General features: G+C 37.1%; 1 protein-coding gene across 7 annotated transcripts in view; it reads left to right on the top strand.

Moving 5' to 3' along the window:
• TC2N (tandem C2 domains, nuclear) overlaps positions 1 to 21886 on the top strand; it is a 59923-nt gene that overhangs the window by 12881 nt on the left and 25156 nt on the right. For 3 of the 7 annotated variants that reach the window (XM_021004307.2, XM_021004302.2, XM_021004304.2), the window contains exons 2-5: positions 10657 to 10710; positions 11272 to 11373; positions 14457 to 14549; positions 14908 to 15138. In XM_021004307.2, coding sequence (XP_020859966.1) covers positions 11328 to 11373; positions 14457 to 14549; positions 14908 to 15138 — 370 coding nt within the window. In that variant the 5' untranslated portion in view covers positions 10657 to 10710; positions 11272 to 11327. Of the gene's footprint in view, positions 1 to 10653; positions 10711 to 11271; positions 11374 to 14456; positions 14550 to 14907; positions 15139 to 21886 lie in introns of all 7 variants that reach the window. The other 4 variants (XM_021004306.2, XM_021004303.2, XM_021004305.2 and 1 more) reach the window with 2 other exon arrangements.

Below are 21886 nucleotides of genomic sequence, written 5' to 3'. Positions count from 1 at the left end.
CCCTGACTTCTCCAGGAGATTGTTCCTGGTCTCATCCCTACTTTCTCTTTTATTTTTAATGTCTCTTTATTTACTGGTTCCTTTACTGACATTCTGCATGGCTCCCCTATTATTTTTAAAATTCAATTCTATTAAAATTACTTGTTTATTTTTAACATTAATTTTTTTTGAGCTCCTAATTCTCTCTCTCCTTTCAGCCACTGATGAGGCAAGCAATATGATATCCATTATACATGTGAAATCATACAAAATGTATTTCCATATTAGCCATGTTGCAAAAAAAGCAAGAAAAACAAAGTGAGAAAAATTGTACTTTACTGTGTACTCATAATTCATCAGTTCTTTCTCTGGACTAAACTAAAACTGATCACATAATTGCCAAATCTAATGACCTTTTATTAATCTCCATCGTTCTTGACCTCTTTAAGACATTTGACACTGTTGATTGCCATCTCCTGTTGAATACTCTCTCTATTCTCTTCCATGACACTGCTTTCTCCTGGTCCTCCTCCTGCACGTCTGACCATTCCAGTCCTCAGTCTCCTTTGATGATTCTTCATCCAGTGAAAGGTTTTTTACCCACTAACTGTGTTTGTCCCCAAGGTTCTGTCCAGAGCCCTTTTCTCTTTTGACTATACTGTTTCACTTGGTGATCTTCTCAGCCTCTATGGGGTTAATGGTCATCTCTATGCAGATGATTCTTAGATTTATATGTCCATCTCTAGCCTCTGTCCTGAGCTACGGTATCCCATTACCATTTGCCTTGGATTGGTTGCCTCTTAGCATTTCAACATATCCAAAACAGAGCTTATTATCTGCTCCCCCATCCTTCCAAACCTTTCCCTTTTCTGAACTTCCCTGATGAGGATGCCACTGTCCTCTCAGTTACCCAGTCTTACAGCTTTGGTGTCATAAATGAGTGGACGAAAAAGCATTTATTAAACTCTTATTATATGCCAGGCCCTGTTCTTGGCCCCAAGAAGCTTACGTTCCAGTGATGGAAGACAACACACAAAAGGGAATGGAAAAGTGTTTGGGGTGGAGACATAGATAGATAGAGAGAGGTATCCATCCATCCATCCCTGGGGGAGGGGGTTGGTTTTGAAGTCCAGAAAGTCAGGAACAGCCCTGGGAAGGAAATGAAAAGCAGAGCCCTTTCACAAAATGGAGAGTTCAGTAGGAACTAAAATATGGGCAAAGGAGTGGGAGTGGGCTTTGGGAGTCATCTATTAGGATGAGCAAGCAGCAGGGTTAGTAGGATGTTCCAGGGCAAAGGGCTCCCAAGCACTGAAGGGAGTTTCAAGATGAGACATCAGTACAGCCATGATTTTGAAGTCCAGAAAATCATGTAGGGGGCCAGGTAGGGAATGAGTGCACACTCTAATTGGGGGAGAGAATACATAAAAGAAAGTTTAGCTATAGGGAAGATGGAAAGTCACAGAACTCCTACTGGGTGGATGGCAAGACCCAGATACCCTTAGATTGCTTGAATAGTTAGAATGGCAGTGCCAAGAGACTGTAGGACATAGAGACAGGCTAAATAGGAAGGCTGAGTAGATCTTAGGATGAAATGGCAGGGAAGATGGTAAGGTGTGGTGGTCTCCCATCTCATCAGGAGAAATATTTGCAACTCTTCCAAACCTTGTGAACAGCAGATAGCCCAGGCAAGGGAGGAAAAGAAGACTTTGGGTATCCTTACTGGTAACATTCTTCCTGTCTTGCCATACTGGTTGGATTAAGGAATAGCCCAATCTTGGGAGGAAGAAAGGAAGGGTGGTAGAGGACCTCCAGGTGACAGTTCTTTCTGCCAACTGGCTGTAATTCACCACAAATCTCTAATCTGTTGTCAAGTCTTTTTGCTTTTATCTTCATAACATCTCTGGTATATGTTCCTTTCTCTCCATTTGCACAATCTTAATAACCTTTGTCCAAACCTTCATTACCTCTCATTTTGACTATTACAATAGTCTTCTAACTGGCCTCCTTGTTTCACATTTCTCCCCCACTCCTATTTGTTGTCCACCAAAGTGATTTTCTTAATATGCAGTTCTGAATGTTGTTTGTCCTTTATTGTCTAAGAGGACCATGGCATCAGGAAGGTGATTCTGTGACTTGCAAGTGAATTGGATTTAAGTGAGGGAGGGCTGTGCAAAGTCACCAACCTCTCTAACTGTGTTACCTCCTTGCTCAGTGAGCTCCAATGGCTTGCTATTGACTCCAGGTTCAAAATTAACTCTTCTGTTTGGTGTTTAAAGCTTTTCATAACCTGCCCCCTTCCTTCCTTTCCAGTCTTATACTTTGCTTGCCCTTGTACATTCTATGATCTAGCAATACTGGCCCACTTGGAATTCTTTCAACATATCATGTCACTTCCCATCCAAGGTTTTGTGATTACTATTTACCTATGCCTAAAATGTTCTGCCCCTTCACCTCTGCCTCTTGGTTTCTCTTGCTTTCTTCAGGATTCGGCTCAGATCCCACATTTTTCAAGAAGCCTTTCCTGATCTCTACTGGTGCTAATGCTTTCCCCTCTCAGATTGCCTTCCATCCACTCCTTACATAACTTTTATATACCTAGTGATTTACATGTTACCTCCTCCATAATGTAAGCTTTGTCATCATAGAACTTATGTCTGCTTTGCAAATATTATCTCGTTTGATCTGTACTTAGCAAGTAGTGGACACAGTAAAGATTTAATAAATGCTTTTGGAGTGACTGGTGAAAGGAAAAAATCTGTCTACATGGTGTATTTTTTATTTGTTTGAAAACTTTAAGATTTGTCATTACTTGGTTAAACTAAGCCAGCTAAGCATTTTTCCATAGCTCTCTAACTATGTGAAAAGCCTTTCAAACTTTCCTGTCTTACATATATGAAATGTTCAGAAAGGCAATATCTAATACTCTTAATTAAAGGAAAAACTACTGATTGGGCAGTATGTCGCTTTAACAAACTTCGTCTTCAAAAACCATTTATTATCAGGTAGGTGGTGCAGTGAATAGAACCTGAGTTCAAATCTGGCCTCAGACACAATCTCACTATGTGTGACTTAACCCCAATTGCCTCACCAAAAAAAAAATTTAAAAACCCTCCCTGTTTATTATTACATACAGAATACTTGATCTGTAAACATAGAGCATGTTGTCTGTCTGTGTTCCTAGGTAGATGTCTTGAAGACAGAAAATGGTATGCTCTGAAATACTAGGTAACATGTACAATATAAGTAATTATGGATAAATTCCCAGGCAGTTCATGGGTATGGATCATCTCCCAGATGACACATTTTCCTTATGTGTGTTTCTTTTTGTGGATGGATAAGTTGTTTTTGTTATTTGGAAAAATTTCCAGTACAAATACAGGTGTTTTTCAAGTTTAATCTGGAATAAGGAGAGATTAGTAACAAGCTTGAAAATCAGCTGCTATTTAGCACTGAAGACTTTTTTCTTTATTTAGCTGTTTTTCCTTTCATATGCACTGCTTCACATGAGAATCTGCTAACGTAAATGAGAGAGATTACAAAGATATCATTATTCATTTTCAAAGACACAGAAAAGTGTACTCTGTTTCTACAGTCCAAAGTTTGAAGATGGCTTTGGTACAAAATGTAGCATTCACTATTTTAGCTTTACCCTCCATCTCTAAAGTACTTGCTATCCATGCTGCTTCTAGTAAGGCTACTAGATGGTGGAGTCTTTTAAGGGTTATAAGAACATAGACAAATATGGCAGAAATTAGCATATAAATGCATAAGAGGAGTCGTGAGAGTTCCTGGTTTTAGTAGATAGAGCTGTCTCAAGTCAAGAGGAAAACTGTTAACTTGCATCTCAAGTTCTGTACACTAATGAGATGCCAGGTCAGGCCCTATCCCTTGCAAAAACAGGGACTCTGAGAGGAGGGAATTAAAATCATTTAGCACAATCTAAACTTGAAGCATGTCTGTCTGTCTGTCTGTCTCTCTCTTATTAACTGTGTCTCTTATTCAGTCTTTGCTTTAAGACGCTCCAGTGTTAGTGAATTTTGTACTTTCCAAATTTGGACAATTGGAATTAGGAGAATGCAAAGTTATGAAAATCAACAAGTCAGAAAATACTGTACAACTTTAATAAAGCATCAGAATTTCTGAGAAGTTAATGGCTCAGGAAAAAATGAAAATACAAGGCTAAAAGGTGCAGCTAGGTGGCCAAGTAGATAGAGCACCAGGAAGACTCATCTTCCTGAGTTCAAATCTGGCCTCAGACCCTTATTAGCTGTGTGACCCTGGGCAAGTCACTTAACCCTGTTGCCTCAATTTCCTCATTTGTAAAATGAGTTGGAGAAGGAAGTGGCAAATCAATTCAGTGTCTTTGCCAAGAAAACCTCAAATGGCGTTACAAAGAGTCAGACTCGAGTGAACAACAACAACAAAGTACTTTCAGTAGAAAGAGTACTTCAGCAGATTTGTAGGTAATTAAAGTCTCTGATCACTGTGTGATTTCTTTGTGCCAGACTTGTGATCTGCTTCTCAAATTCTTCATCTTTTTTTCCAGGTGGTCTGTAGCATTGCTCAGATATGATACTATTTTTTTTTTGCCCCATTCATCTTTACCCCAGTACTCTATACCAGAAGTATCAAACACAAAACCTCTGTGGAGTCAGATTAAAATATAATTGGGTAATATTTAACAAAATAAAAATACAATGAAACATAGATAATATTAATAAGTGGTTTTCTAAGTTGATATGACTTGCAGGGATCCTTATATAGGATTTAGTGGCCCCATTTCTATCTGAGTTTGACACCACTGACACTACTGCTGCATGCCATGTGTAACAGTGATGCTGACCCCTGTTGCCAGAAGTTCAACTGTGTGACATTTATCCCCTCCCCTAGGGTTTTCCAGCGCTCTTAGGTATTTGGGGGTGTATAGTTTCTGGCACTGGCTCAAGCCTCTACCAAATATACTCCTTCAGCGTTAGGAGTCTAAGCACTCCAGTTCTATTTAACCACTTGACAGTCATATTAACTTTTTCAAAGAATATTTACTTCAAGAGTATAGCAAGGATAAACATAGAAACATTCCCTTCAACACCCGGAGTGTCATTCCTCCTCTATCCATTTAGTATTTGGGGAGGAGCATTAGATTCTCTCATTCTCAGTGTTAATCCCACCAATTCCACAGTCTTCGTGGCTTCCCCTGCTGAGCTGATTGTAACATCTAGCCTGGAGTCTTGACTCCGAGGTCCAGTATACCTAAAACTGAAAAAGATCAATGAGATAAAACCAAAATCCCAATTCTGTTTCTCAGGGCCATAGGGCCTAAAAGGAGGAAAAAGGAAAGGTAGACCTTTCCTTCACCCAACTTAGTGCACAGTGCCTATGGTGTGGGTAAAGAAGACCTGCAGTCCTGGAAGCTACCAGTATGGGAGAGAATGGCTAAGCCTCCATCAGCTATATTTGAGGATATAGCCAGGTCTGGCTATACAGTCAATGGAGAGAAGCTTTTCCCACTCATGGTAGGAGAATATAGGAATGTTTTCTCCTAGGAAGAGATGTTTGGTGTCTCCCACATGGTTGCCTCCATGTGGTGATCTGGCCATACACCAAAGCCTAGTTTCATTTGCTTTCCAGATTTCTTCACATGACTAATGTATCCATAAAATATCACAGTTCTTCCCCTCCTCTTTTCACTTGTCCCTTTCTGTTTGAATAAGATATGCCCTCCCATAACTATATTCCATTCGTAGATCCCATCCAATATTATCAGTGATCCTTATCCAGTCAAATATGCTTCATTACATTAGGGTCTGTACTTCACCTTCCTTCCTTTGTATACCTACATATATCTATCTGTATCTCCTTATGCATTTGCAGACAGACATTTGAGGTCCATGTTTTTATTTCTGGTTTCTTTGTTTTCTTCTGGGGATTTCCAGGACTCTGCTGCTCTCTCTCTCGCTCTCTCTCTCTCTCTCTCTCTCTCTCTCTCTCTCTCTCTCTCTCTCTCTCTCTCTGTCTCTCTCTCTCTCTCTCTGTCTCTCTCTCTCTCTCTCTCTCTCTCTCTCTCTCTCTCTCTCTCTCTCTCTCTCTCTTCCTCTCTCTCTCTCTTCCCCCCCCTCCCTCTCCCTCTCTCTCCCTCTCCTTTCTACATTATAGGTACATACTTTGTTATCTGATTTGCTGGGCATACTTTGGCAATTTGTTCATTCTTCTTCCTCTAAGTTTAGTCTTTTTGATTAAAATTTCAAGACTCTTAGGCAGATTAGTTTATTAGATCTGGTTAGGTACATTCCATTCCCGACCAAAAGTCAATAAGGGGTGGTCCAGAAGTTCAAATCTCATTCTCAGATATATCTTGTTAATCAGCTAAATAGGCTTTTGCCCTTTTGAAGCCCTTGCTTTTCAGTTTTGTCAGGGATTTTTAATGTACTTACCAATGCTTTCTTGATTTTTCTGGCAGTTTTATTATGAACATGAGTCAGCAGAAGTAAATCGAAGTTTTATTGATTGTACACCTACTTAACATTTGCCTTCTTTTCTCCATTCACATTCTAGTTAGGGCCATCATCACTTCTCAATTGGATTATTGAAGTAGTTGGCTAATTTGTTTCTTTTCTCTCCAGTTAATCTACACAGCTGCCAAATTAACATCCCTGTAGCACAGGTCTGACCGTATCAGCCCCTTGCTCAAGAAGCTCTGGTGACTATTACCTCTAGGATAAAATACAAACTTCTTGATTAGGCTTTTAAAACCCTCCATTATCTGACTCCAGCCTATCTTTCCAGGTGTACTGCACGTTACTCTCTGTACTCACTCTCCATTCTAACCAAACTGTTTTTTTTCCTGTTGTTCATACATGACTTTACAATTCCCATTTCCATGCCTTTGTACAAAATGCTCCCATGCCTGTTCTGTTACAAAAGTAAATAATGGTAGCCAATTATTCCTACATATGTATATTGTAAATTTGGTTTATTGGCATTGAGGCATCAAATGGTTGATGCAGTTTTTCCTAGTTAGTATTAGGATGATGCTGTTAGCCTAAAGACTTTCTTTGGTTTGAACAATACTGATACCTCATGTAAAGCCATCACTTCTTTGTTTTGAGAACCAATTTGCACAATGGTGTCTCCTTTTCTTATATATAGACCAATGATTCTGAACAATTTTTTGTTTGCTTTTGTTTCTTCTTGGTTTTTTTTCACTCCCTAAAAAATTATCAATAGATATTTGTATCTATTTGTTTCCAAATTAAGGTTAATAAAATTGGGATTTGGGGAGAAGATTTTTCATGTTGCCTCTTGAGATAATTAAAGATATTTGAGAGTGTCAGAAAAAACTAAGGCTGAGAATCATTTAAGAACTGTCTGTGTGGTTCGTGGTTTATAGAATGAGAAAGGTTAGAAGAATTGGTGGAACTTTTAGGGAAGTAATAAAAACTTAGGAAAATCTTAGAAAACCAACGTGAGCTGGAAGAGCTATAACAGACATAACAGAACTTCTGAGCTAGTGGCCTGGAGACATGCATACCCCAAACATATCCCATTGACAGAGTAGAAATGATATAAATGGAGGAAGAAAGCAAAAGCAAAGATATGGCTTACCTCATTCCTTTAATGAGGTGGTGAGGGCATGAATTATGGTGGTGGCTATGTGAACATAGACAAGAGGTACAATTGTGAGATGCATTGTGGAGAAAGAATCAAAAAGACCTGATAAATGATTGGATGTGAAGGTTGATGGAGAGAGAAAAGTTGAAGTTTTGAACTTAGATTAATAGAAACATGGTGGTGAATCAAAAGAGAGAGGGCATGTAAGAAGAGGGGCTTCTGGCAGAAAGCTAATGATTTTAAAAAGATCAACTTGTTGACTTGAAATGCCTATGGAGATAGTTGGAGATGGCCAGTAGACAGTTGGTGATGTGGGAATGAAGTTCAGAAGAAAGATGGGCTAGATATACATGCATACATACATACATATGTATGTACCTAGACACACACACACACACACACATGTGTATGCATGGGGAGAGAGAGAAAGAAATCTATCTGGGAGTTGTTTATATAGAAGTAATAGGTAATTTGTGGGATTTGGTAAGTTCACAGAAAGAAAAGTATAAAGAGGGAGGAGGAGGAGGCCAAAGACAGAGCCCTGGGAGTATACCTCACATATAGCGAGGCAAGGATGATGATCCAGTTATCCAGTTTACACAACCAAGGAGTAATCAGACAAATAGAAGGAGGACCTGGGAAAGAGCTGTGTCATAATAACCTAGGGAGAAGAAATTACATAAAGTTTCTTGCCCTTTTTTTTTTTATGTCATGGACCCTCTTTGGCAGTCTGTTGAAACCTTTACACTCCTTCTCAGAATAATGTTTTTAAAGCATAAAATAAATAAGATTATAATTATATTGAAATGTAAGTGTAAAAATTTATAAAAAACCAAACTTTATAGACTCCAGGTTAAGAACCTCTTATTCTAGGAAGAAGGGAAAATCAAAAGTGTTAAATGTTGCAAAAAGGTCAAGAAGGGTAAACACTGAGAAAAAGGCCATTGGATTTGGCAGCCAAAGCACATTGTAACTTTGGAACAGTCTTTCCTTTTTTGAAATTACTTTGGTCTCTTCTTTTTGAGGTTTTAAGGCTGCAGTTTTCCTTTGAGATTGAGGGGCTAAGGGAGTCAGTAAAAAATACATAGGATACCTTTAGTCAAAATAGTCTGGGAAGCTAGAAATCTTAATATTGAATTAGTAAACACGATTTCTTTGGTTTTGTTGTAATTAAAATTTAACATCATTTTTTCGGGAACATAAGTTTAAAAAGTTAATTCTGTTTTTAAGGAACTTGGAATTCATCTCTATTTCAGATTCTTCAAAAAATGTTCAAAATCAAATTAATTTTAATTTACAAAAGCAGATATATACTGAGATCCCAACTCCCAGCTCACCTCCATGATATCATTCGTAAAGGGAATGCTTGCTATCAATGCAGATGAACACCTTCTGCTGAAATTGAGTGTTAGATAGTTGCCTAGGCTAGGGCAACAAAAATTAAATCACTTACCTGGCCAATGTGTCTTAGAAGTAGGACTTGGACCCAAGTCTTCCTGACTGAGACAAGCTCTCAATCCATTATGACCTGCAATCTCAAAATCATAAGGATTTTTCAAGGAGGGGTGACCATTGAGATAGAGGAAGGAGGTTTCATTCATCAAAATATGTCACAACATTGTGGTGTCATTTAGCATACTTGGATTCATCTGTACCTGTTCACCTAGAGTGATGGCTCTCCCTGGACAATGACCTGTCAACTCAGTTTTTCTTGCTACCTGTTGGGCTAACCCTAGCTGAGCGGGGCTTTCTTGGTACTTTCTGTGTTCTTATTTTCTTCACTTTTCTTTTTTTTAAACTACTTTCTCCCTCAGCCCTGGTGTATGAACACACACATACCCCTGCTTATACATAACTTCAAGGACATTGTGGGTTTCTGTTATTTCTGTAGTCTCTAGACTTTGTGAAGTAGGTAGGCAGAGGATAAGAGAAAGGAAGTGCTGAACAAGTAAATAGCACACCTGGTTGCCATAGGGAGGAAGCCAACTTGCTGTGTTTCCTTACTTACCTGGGGGACAGAGGGTATGGGTGTGTGTGTTTGTTTTCAGAGTTGGGAAGACAGTGTTCATACTCTTGAATGTGGCTGTTGGACTGTGGGGGAAAATTTCTCCTTTAAGATTTCATTCTAATAAAGTATGACATTTTTAGCTAATTAAAAGTTGTGAAGGCATTTGTGGTGACTTAAAAGGGTATTAATTTATTGTTGGATAACACGAACTCCTGAAGGCAACATATTATGCCCCCCAAAAGCCATTGACCTCTATGCCTTACTTATACTTTCTGCCAAAATTGAGCTCCCATTAGAAGAAAATTCTGATAAGAAAGAAATCTGAATTTAATGAATTTAATTTAATTTAAATCAGTGAATTTAATATTGACTTTATGCTATTTTCATCTTATCTGCTAATTTTAGAACTTAACCTTTACCTAAAATCTGACTCTGTTGTCAGGATAGAGACTAGATTTGCAATTTAATTCCTATAGGGAACTCCATGATGAAACTTCTTCTATCAGTGCAGGTTGGTACCTTCTCTGCAGCTGACAGTCTTAAGAGAGTTGCCTGTTACTGAGAGGTGTACCTTTGCCTACAGTCACACAATGAATATATGTGAGAGGTGGGACTGAGTTGGTGATCATCTCATACCATGCAAAAATTTGAAGTTTAGATATAATTTGGAGGAGAGGGAGTGGCATATATATTGTTGGGTAAAGGGATTAGGAAAAGGATATAAGATATTCTGGGAGGGAGGATCCCAGTAGTAGTCTGATTCAACAGATAAGCCACAGTTGTGTCAACTAGGGAAGAGCTTGGTTCGCTACTACATATTGGTGAAATAATTTTCTTTGTACTAGAGAAATGCTGTCCTAGGTATTTGAACTACTAGTTAATGAAAACATCAACAAGTAAAAGGTAGGCAGCAGAGGGAAGGAAAAAAGAACTGACAGTGGCTGATCTGAAAAACTGTCAATCTACTGCTAGCAAATTACAAAGCAATTATACTCCTCTTCAGCTGTCAATCATATCTTATATGTCAATGAGCTTTACAAATATTTGTTTTTCTTCAGCAGAATGGGCAGAATTGACTTAACGTCAAGAAAAGGAAGCATTGGTCCTTCTCTCTGGTAGGTCCTTCTCTCTTCTGGGATCTAGACATTGTGTAGGAAAAGGGGGCCATTTCTACATATTTCTGTCAGGGCCTTATTATCTTTCCAATTTGATTCTAGGAGTGGATTTTGGTTCAAATAGCTTTAAAGAATGAGGAAGTCAGAGTTTTTCCCAATATAGTTTTCAGTTTTAATATTAAGAGAAGACTTTGGTCTCAGTAAGTAAAACTATCAATAATTTTTTAGGAGGAAAAGCTTATAAAATTACATAAGGGACATAGAGAAAATGCTGTTACACTTATTTAAAGGTATTGACCTCACAATCTTCATTATACTTCCAAAATATAGACAAGTCTTTTTCAGCAATAATCTTTATGTATTTTTATATGTACTTTCTGTCTTCCTCCATTAGAATATAAATTCATTGTAGGTAGGGAATGTTTTATTCTTTGTATCTGTATTCCCAGTGCCTAGCATAGTCCTTGGCACATAGTTGTCATTTAATACACACTTGTTGATGGATTGATTATTTAATGTAAAGTAATATCATTTTGGTTTCTTTTTGATTTCTACCAACAGATAAAATTACATTTGGAACCTTGTTTTTGTTGCTATGAGATTGGATATTAAAAGTAATGGCAACAGAATTTGTAAAAAGCTGCTGCAGAGGCTGTTTCTATGGTGAGATGAAAAAGCATAACTGGGATAGTATTATAACTATTATTATTAAGCTAAATACTAATTATTACTAACACTAATTGGTATATAATACTAAATACTTACTAATATTACTGGTAAACTAAGGTAGTCCTGACTTTTAAGCACTTGACTTAAGGATAGAGATGATATGAGTATCAAAGTAATCACCTAGGCAGTTAACATGGCTAATACAGCTCTTTTCCTGGTGTCCTTAGTTACCTTGTGGAGAGATTTTCCCATAGAAACAGTGTCATAAATTGTATTTACAATGCATGTTGTGTACTCTGTATAGTCTTTATAGTTTAAAAAACTTTTGTGGGCTGGGTTGAGAAACCTAATGTTATTTCCTTTCTCAAAGTATCCCAATTCTTGGTTCATAAAATATGCATACCCTATCTTTTTGAGGAGGAGATTGAGAAGAAAGGAATCTTAGATTCTCATTTGTTTCAAGTTACTGTATCTTTATGCATAGTGTAACACTCATAGTAAATTTTTTCCCTATGGGAAAATGTCTTTGAATAGTTAGGTTACAAATGTCTAATAGAAATTAGCTTATTATCTTAGGCATTATCAGTCACACAAAATTGGCGTTTACATATTTTTTGTATATATGTTTTCCCCTTTATCTAAAGCTGTTCTGAAATTTTTTTTTTTTGCAGTGGTAGAACCTTTTTTTTTTAAAAATAAGTTTTTATTGATATTTTATGTTTCCTTCTTCACCATAATTATCCCAAGTATCCCTCCTTGTCCCTCTTCTAAGAGAGCCATCTCCTATGACAATAATGGTTTTTAGAGAGAAAAAAAATCAACACAACTGATCAATACATTGAAAAAGTTCCAAAACATGTTCAATGTATTACACTTGAGGACCTCCCATAACCGCAAAGGAGAAGGTTGAAGTATTTTCTCATACCTCTTCATTCAGGTCCTGCTTAATCTTTATAATGTTATTACATTTATTTTTGATTTCTTTTTTTTTTGGTATGCAGTTCTTTACATTTACACTGTTTGGTTACTGTGTAAATTGCTTTCTTTGCTCTGCTTATTTTACTCTATGTCAGTTTGTACAGATCTCTCCATGCTTTTTGTATTCATCACACACATCAGTTTTCTTATAGCACAGTAATATTCTCATGCATTCATGTACCACAGTTTGTTTAGCTATTTCCCAGTCAATGGGAATCTACTTTGTTTTCAATTCTTAGCTGTCACAAAAAATGCTTCTATAATTATTTTGGAGTATGTGGGAACTTTCTTCTTGTGGGTGGCTCCCTTGGGGTATAAAGAGCCTCTGGTTCAAATAATGGAGTCTTTGGTTCAAATTTTATGAACATTTTAGTTACTTGAAATACATATTTCTAAATTGCTTTTCAAAATGGTTGTGCCATTTCAAAGCTCTACCAACAATATATTAGTGTGCCTATCCTTCCACAACCCCTCCAACATTGACTGTTGCCATTGTCTTTTTTTTTTTTTTGGCCTATCTTCAGGGTATGAGGTGAAATGGTGGTGTTTTGGTTTGCATTTCTCTCATTATTAGTGATTTGAAATGGAAACCTTTACTTAAAAACAAAACAAAACTTTGGTGGAACTCTTGTAAAATCTTCTAAAGTTATTTTAGAAATACATGTTGCTAAGGGAAAACTTTTTTTTTAAAGGGCTGTTGAATATTAGGATTTTCTTGATTCACAAACAGCTCAAAAAGAGTGGATAAATTCACAGTTATCTCTTCCTTTTCATTTCCTACTCAGTGAATTTTAGACCTTGAAGGGAGCTTAGAGGCTGTCTAATCCAGCCCATAGCTATAGAACATAATAACAATAGTGGCATTTACATAGTGTTCTAAGATTTTCAAAGTGTATTACATATGTTATCTTATTTGATCCTAATAACAACCCTGGGAGGTAGTTGCTATTTTTATCCTTATTTCATATATAGATGAGGAAACTGAGGCAACCAAGGTTAGGTGACTTGCCTAAGGTCACACTGATAGTAAGTGTGTCAGGCAGGATTTGAACTCAGGACTCCAAGTTCATCACTTTACCCACCATACTACCATAGCTGCTTTAAAACATCTAACAAATGGTCATCTGGGCTTTGCTTGAAGGTCTCCACTGAAGAGCATCCTGCTACATCTTGAGGCAGGCCATTCTACTTTTGGATAGGTCTAATTATTAAGAAGTTTTTTAAATTAAATGAGACTTAAAGCTGCCTCTTTGCAACTTCCATCCACTGTTCTTAGATCTTCATTTGTTCATATGCATAATAAATCTAATGTGTAACAATAAGTCAGTCAATAAGTATTTATTAAGTACCTTCTGTGGCATAATCATTCTTCCATATGACAACCCTTAAATATTTGGAGAAAACTATCTTTTCTTTTCTGGGTTAAACATTCCTAATTCCTTCAAATTCTCTTCAAAGGCTCTGATTTTGAGACCTTTCACCATCCTTGTTGCTTTCCACTGGATAATCTTCCATTTATCAATAGAACTGAACTCAGTGCTCCATGTATGATATCACCAGGTCAGAGGGCAAGGTGACTATTACTTCTCTAGTCCTGGAGAGGATGCCTCTTTTATTCCACTCTAAGATTGTATTATCTTAGTTTGACTACCACATAAATACTATTGATTCATTAAATTTGCACTCCCCACAGTGGAAGCTTTAAAATTCATAATTTTGCTTCTCAGGCAGATTTTATTATGGAATCAATGGGAGAAGAAAATTTAGGTTGCCCTAAAACAGTCTGTAATTGACACAGAGACCAATTTTCTTCTGTCCAAAAACCAATATAGGAGGAAGGTTATAGCAGATGAAGGTCTATGAGACTCTAAAAGGGAATTCCTTCCATTACAAATTTCTCTTGCAGTCCTTTTAGGGATAGATAAGGTTTAACATATCATGGATGAGGTTCCATGGATAAGGATCATATTTCCTGAATCAGGAATTGGGATACATGATCTGACATAGGTCCATTTCCTTCCATTTATAAATGGGGTGGAATATTTTAAGTTGGGATAGTTTGAGGGAAAATCTAAAATGTACGATTGTAATACCCATAGGACTTCTACTAAGGATGAGCAGATTGGCAGGAAGGAGTGTGAAACAACTAAGCAAAAGAAAAGTAGTGAGGGACTGTGGGAACTGGAGAAAAGGTAGAGTATTTCTGAAATGAAATATGAGTTTTTGGGTTTTGGTAAATATGTGAAAGATCTATAAATCAACAGGGGGGAATTTCTCTACCAACTTCTATAGATTTAACATTTAGTATGCATTTACAGAGTTGGTTGAAGCGGGTGCAACAGACGGGTTAAGTGACTTGCCTGGGGTCCCACAGCTGGTAACAGAGGTGAAACTGGAACCCAGGTCTTCCCATCTCTAAACCTAGCACTTTATCCACTATGCATTGTACCTTCTACGTAATATGGTATTATTATTAATTATTATTATATGTAAATAGGTGCATATTTCTTGTGCTTTCTTTTTATTATCATCATTATTGTTCGCATACAGCTTCCCCGGAAAAAGACACTAAAACAGCAGCCCCAGAAGGACAAAATGTTACGTGTCTACCTCCGATGTCTTCAGTGTCTGTTAAACGGCAGGTTGGCTGTACGGAGGATTATCTCCTTTCCAGAATTCCATCTGGTGGAAGAGAAGTGCCCTTTGTTGTGCCTAGATTTAAATTATCTTACATTCAACCCAAGACTCAAGCAACTCCCTCACATTTGGAGGAACTTCAAGGTAAATGGTAAAACGACACAGGTTAAACATCCAAGTGTGCAATATTTAAATGTTGATATTGCTATTATTTTTGCATTCCTAGGATCATAGATCCAGAGCTAGTAAGATCCTCAAAGGATATCTAGTTCAGCCTGCTTATTTTACGTGAAAGGAAACTAAGACCCAGGGAGGTTGTCACTTCCCCATTCATACAGGTTGTAAACTTCAGAGGTGGGATTTGAACACAGGTTGTATGACTGCAATGCCAGGGATATTTCTATTATACTGTATTCCATCCTTTAATGTAAACCTTTTATAATTAAAGAACCAGCAGATGTGATTATTGAGCCACTGTCAAGTAATATTTGAAAGATTATAGAAAATGAGAGAGGCACCACCAGATTGGAGAAGGGCACAAATATCCTAATTATCAAAAAAAGGAAAAGAACAGAATCTTCACTCTAATAGGCCAGTGAACTTGACTTATACTCTTACAGCAGTTCTAGAGTAGATCCTTAAATGGTGAATATCTGGAAAGGGATGAAACGATTACCAAGAGCCAGCATAACTTCATCAAGAAAAGGTCATGACATTTCAAAATCAGTAACTTTTTTTTGATGGGATTATTAAACTAATAGATGAGAACGTGATGACTGTGGTTTGCCTGCTTTTTAGCAAGGCTTTTGATAAAGTATCTGATGCTATTCTTGTGGAGAGGATGGAACAAATGTGGACTAGGTGATAATACAATTAAAATGGATTCAGAAATATTTAGATGGCCTGAATCAGAGAGTAGTTGCATATAATTCTATGTCAGTGTGGCAGGTGGGCTCACTTTAGGAAAATGTGCTTTGTCCTATGTTGTATAACTTTTTTTTTTATTAATAACTTGGATAAAGGCATCAATGCTATGCTCGTTAAATTTGCAGATGATACAAATCTTGGAGGGATAGCTAACACACTAGATGACAGAATGCTAGCTAGAGAATTAGGTTGATCTAATAAAATGACATTCAATAAGGATAAATCAATCAGTAAATCAGCAAGTATTTATTAAGCACCTACTATGTTCCAGGGATTGTGCTAAGCACTGGGGATACAAAGACAAAAAAAGAAAACAAATCCTCTCTCTCAAGGACCTTAGAGAGACATTTTTAGATAGAATTTGTTGTGAAAATTATTTGTTGGTTTAGTGAACTACAAAGCTTGATATAAGATAGCAGTGTCATATGACAACCAAAAAAGCTGGAGTAGTTTTGTGGTGTATTGATAGACATAGCTTCTGAGAACAGGGAGGCAATGAGCCCACTGTACTCTGCCCTTGTCAGACCTCATCTGAAGTATTGTTTATCAATGTCCTTAAACTACGCCTACCATAGTTTAAGAAGGACTTGGTAAACAATACTTCAGAGTGCAGTGGCCTCATTATCTTGGTCACCATAGTTTAAGAAGGACATTGAGTGATGGTTATTTACAGGAGGGCAGTCAGGATGCTGAATGGCCTGAGAAATTGGTTGTAGGAACGGTGGTATTTAGTTTGAAAAGATAAGAAATCAAGGGGCAGTTGATTGCTGCTTTCAGGAACTTGAAGAGTAGTCGTGTAGTAGATGGATTAGACTTATTCTTTTTGGCTTCAGAATCAGAACTAAGAGTAATGAGTAGAGGTTGTAAAGTGGCACATATAGGCATCTTGTCAGGAAAACATCTGAACAAGTAGATCTGTCCCCTTATTGGAAGTCATAACACAGTACCTCTGTACAGTTGATGTAATAACGTACAAAGTACAGGACTAGTCATACTATCCCTATTTTTACAGATGAAAAAAAACCTGAAGCTCAGAGGGTAAGCTACTTAGTGCTCAACATCACCCTTAGTAGTGAGTGACTTTTGAGTGGTCAGAAACGGCTCCAGCTGGATAATTTGCTTTCCCTCAGGCTTGGTGGAGTGCTAGGCTTTCCACATGTAAGGTATTCTGTTCTGGTGACTTGTGTCACTCCCTCTGTTCCTTAGTTCTCTGATCTGGCACTGGCAGTTCAGAGCTTGGTAGCACTGTTGTTTCCAGGTTGCAGACCCAGTAGGTTTTTGCTCCTGAAGGACTGTGGCAAAGCTGGTTGTTGAGGCCTGAACAAACTTCCATAGCCTGGAGTTGGGATATCCATGGCACTGGAAAGAGGGTGGGGAGAGTGGAATATAGGGGGTAGGTTCTTATGTAAGCCTGTGACGTGCCCTTGGGTCTGTTAGTTCGGCCTCCCTTGCTGCTGGTAGTGTTGGAGGTGGGGGAGGGGTGCTGTGTGAACTCAAGGTTAGTGAGCATCAGTTCCTAGATTTTGAGTTTTTTCTTAACTTTCTTTAGGATTCTGGATGTCTCACACCATGGAAACAGCTGAAGTTGCTTTATCTTTGGTGCATAATTTCTGTTTTGGAGAGTTTTGAGAAGTTATAGGGTTTGAAGAAAATGTTGTGTGCCATCTTGTTGCTCACATGACGTCCTGTAGTATACATTATTAATGTATTCTGATACCAATCTGTATTTTGCTCCACCAGTCTTGGAGTCCTGTGGATATTAGTAAGTTTGACAGTAGTGATTTTAGCAGTAGTTTATAGGAGGAAGCTAGATTCATAAGTGAATGGAAGAAGACAATTTAGAGTTGACTAGAACAATGCTGAAGCTAGGATTGTATCCTTAGTTCTTTTTCTCTCTTTGCCGTTTTGGATAGCTAACTGTCTCACCATTGGTCCCTTATACAAGGAATTTGTGGCATTTTAGAATCAAGTAAATTGAGAGCTCAGAATAAATATTTTCAGATAACAATTTTAACCTACTACCTCTCTCCCCCCACCAAAGTAGTTGTGGCATAACCTTAGTGTGATTTTGCTTTCAGTTTTCAAATGTCTAAAAATTATCATATGTAGCTCAGTGGTCATTATGTTTGGGCTGCTCTCCTAAACATTTCATCTTGCTATTTAAATCAAGGTTCAATAGATGACAGACTTCTTGAAGTCAGTGACCATGTCAGTCTTCTTTTTATCTCTATTATACCTTTTGCATGTAGTAGATACTTAAATGATTGAATTGTGTTGAAACTATTGACTGCTATGATGAGAGACAATGTAGCATAGAAGACAAAGGGACATCCGTTGACTCAGGAAGATTTGGGTACAAGTCCTGCCTCTGACAGTCACTGTGTGTCCGTCAGCAAGTTTCTTAACCTCTCATTGCCTCAGACAACTCTATAAAACTGTAAGTTACAAGTCAGTTGTTGATCTGCATTGGTGAAGAGAATTTCCACACTCGGAGTTTCTCTTACTGATGAAGATTATTGGTTCCTAAGGATTTTTCCCCCCTATTCTCTGGGTCGTGAAATTTATGATAATTAACATCACAATTATTTAAATTTATGAGCAATTAAGGATTGTCTTGCATTGTAATAGAAAATTCTATAAGCATACTCCTTTATAAAGTTGTCAGGCCAGTGTAATTCACTGGTGCCTAATAAGCACATTATATCCAAACCCTACCCCAAAGTCAGAGTTTCCTATTTTATTAACCAATTCCAACTCAGTTGCTTAGCTTTGCTACCTATTTTGAATCTTTCTTTTTTTCTTTCTTAACTTAGGCTGTTAAATATTAGATAGATGTCAAGTACTTTATGTAAATGTTTTACTGATAAGCAGCTGCATTTACATAAAAGAGTCATGTTGTTAGCATTTACAATAAATTGGCTGCTTCTGGAACACAGGAAAAGAAAAAATGAAAAAGCTTAAAACAAGATAAAATTTACTATCCCATTGTTTGTTCAATTCATGTTTGAAAGAGGGAAGATCAGGATAACTTGCTTTTTAATTCCTAAGCTTCACTTCTAATCTCCTTCCTTCTTCACTGTACTCTGGCTCAGTACAGTGGAGTTGCATCATATATTATTTTATTTCACTTAGTCAAATTCAGCTGTATGAACTTGAGGAAAACAAAGAGATAGAGAAAAATAACAATTTAAATTGTATGGGTTGTTATTCCACTCAATAAGCGTGTGCTTTAGAGCTGGGTACCATTTGATTTCCTTGGTAAAACGAGAAAAGGCAGTCATGTGGTGATATAATCTCCTAATATAATCAGATTTATGTGTGAAGCCTATTCAAGGGTACCTTTCCCTCTAATTATAAATTTTCCTGTTAGGTATTTTTAAACATCTGTGTTTGCATTCTTTTTTTCACATAGAAGTCTCATTCTGGTCTTTTCCTGATAAAATTTACATTCAATTGTTTCTATAACAACCATCTAGCTAATCTCTGCTCTATGATACAGACCTCCTTCTTTAAAAGAGACTGAGTTCCCTTTGCAGTTACAACAGTTAAAGATACTGCATTGTATACTTTCAGGACAATTTAAACTATTTTCTTTTTTTTTGTATTAAATTTGTTATTTATTTTTAATATTTTCTTTTTTAAATTTTGAGTTCCAAATTCTCTCCCTCCATCTGACCCTCTCCCTCACTGGCTGAGAAGGCAAGCAGTATATCAGTTATACATGTGAAATCATGCAAAACATATTTTCATATTAGCCATATTTTTTAAAAGCAAGAAAAAGAAAGTGAGAAAATTATACTTCAGTTTGCACTCAGGATTCATCATTTTTATCATGAGATCTTTGAAATTCTCTTGGATCATTGTATTGATCAGAATAGCCAAGTCTTTCACAGTTGATCACTGTTATAACATTGCTGTTACTGTGCACAATGATTTTCCAGTTCTTCTCACTTTATTTTACATCAATTCATATAGGCCTTGCCATGTTTTTCTGAAACCACTTTGCTCATAATTTCTTATAGCACAATAATACTCCATCACAATGATATGCCACAACTTTGTCCAGCCATTCCCCAATTGATGAGCATTCTTTGATTTCCAATTCTTTGCCACCACAAAAAGAGCTGCTATAAATATTTTTGTACATATAAGTCCCTTTTTTTTTAATCTCTTTGAGATACAGACCTAGTAGTGTATTGCTGGGTTTCATAGCCCTTTGGGCATAGTTCTAAATTGTTCTCCAGAATGTTTGGACCAGGTCACTACTTCACCAGCAGTTTGTTTGTGTACCTATTTTTCCCTCATTCCCTCTACCATTTATAATTTCTGATAGGGTATAAGGTAGTACATAAGAGTTCTTTTAATTGTCACTTCTCTAAGAGTGATTTAGAACATTTTTTCACATGAATATATATAGCTTTGATTTCTTCTGAAAATTGCCTATTTTTGTCCTTTGTTGTTCAGTTGTTTTCAGTCATGTCTGACTCTTTGTGACCCCTTTTTGGGATTTTCTTGGCAAAGATACTGGAGTGGCTTCTTATTTTCTTCTCCAGCTCATTTTACAGATGAAGAAACTGGGTCAAACCCGGTGAAGTGACTTGCTCAAGGTCACATAGCTAGTAAGTATCTGAGGCCAGGTTTGAACTTAGGAAGATGAGTCTTCCTGACTCCAGGCCAAACACTCTATCTACCGTGCCAGCCAGCTGCCCCTTATATCCTTTGACCATTTATCAATTATCCAATTGGGGAATGGCTCATATTTTTATAAATTTGACTCAGTTCCATACTCGGTGTGTATTTGACAAATTAGCCCTTTATCAGAAAAACTTACTGTAAAAACTTTTGATGTTACTTCATGGTACTATGGTACCTTTTAGCAAATATGGTTTCCCTGATTATCCCTTTTAAGTAGGTCTGTTTTTGCTTTTGCTTTGTCTGAGATCATGATTGCTATCCTTGCCTTTTTTTTTTTTTAGCTTAGCTGGAACATATTAGATTCTTCTCCAGCCCTTTATTTAACTCTGTGTGTGTGTGTGTATTGTAAACAATATATTGTTAGATTTTGTTTCTAGTCCATTCTGCTATCCACTTCTGTTTTATAGGGAAGCTCATCCCATTTATATTCACAATTATAATTACAAACTATGTTTTCCTCTCCATCCCATTTTCCTTCTATTTTTTTATTCTTTCACTCTTTTTATCTGTCCCTCCTCAAAAGCTGATTTTTCCTTTTATCACTGCCTCCCCTAATCTGTCCTTTTACCATCCCTCCCTTCCTTTTCTTTTATTTCCTTCTTGTATTTCCATATTGGCTAAGTTACATTTCTGTATACAACTAAGTGTGTATATATATTCTTTCCTCTTTGAACCAATTCTGAGAGTGAGGTTCAAGCACTGCCTTCTACCCCCCTCATTTTCCCCTCCACTGTAAAAATGTTTTCTTGTGTACCTCTTTTATGTGAGAAAATTTCCCCTATTCTTCCTCTTCCTTCCACTCTCTCCCATTTCATCCTTTTTTACTCCTTCACTTTTTTTAGATCATTCCAACATAAATGACTCATATCCATGTCATCAATGTAAACTCCTTTTAATTGACCTAATAATGATAAAGTTCTTAGGAGTTACGTGTATCATCTTTACATGTAGGAATGTAAATAGTTTAACTTTATTGAGAACCTTATGATTACTCTTCCATGTTTATCTTTTTACCGTTCTGTTGGGTCTTATATTTGAATGTCAAATTTTCTACTCAGCTCTGGTCTTTTTATTGGGAATGCTTGAAAGTCCTCTATTTCATTAAATGCTTATTTACTCCCCTGAAGGATTATACTCAGTTTTTCTGGGGTTGTGATTCTAAATCCTTTGCCTTCTGGACTATCATATTCCGGGCCCTCTACTCCATTAATGTGGAAGCTGCTAAATCTTGTGTGATCCTGACTATGGCTCCATGATATTTGAATTGTTT

The sequence above is a fragment of the Phascolarctos cinereus genome, unplaced genomic scaffold (genome assembly GCF_003287225.1).
Source record: "Phascolarctos cinereus isolate Bilbo 61053 unplaced genomic scaffold, phaCin_HiC Scaffold_3;HRSCAF=262, whole genome shotgun sequence".
Classification (NCBI taxonomy): Eukaryota; Metazoa; Chordata; class Mammalia; order Diprotodontia; family Phascolarctidae; genus Phascolarctos; species Phascolarctos cinereus.
This window is presented reverse-complemented; position numbering and strand designations above follow the sequence as displayed.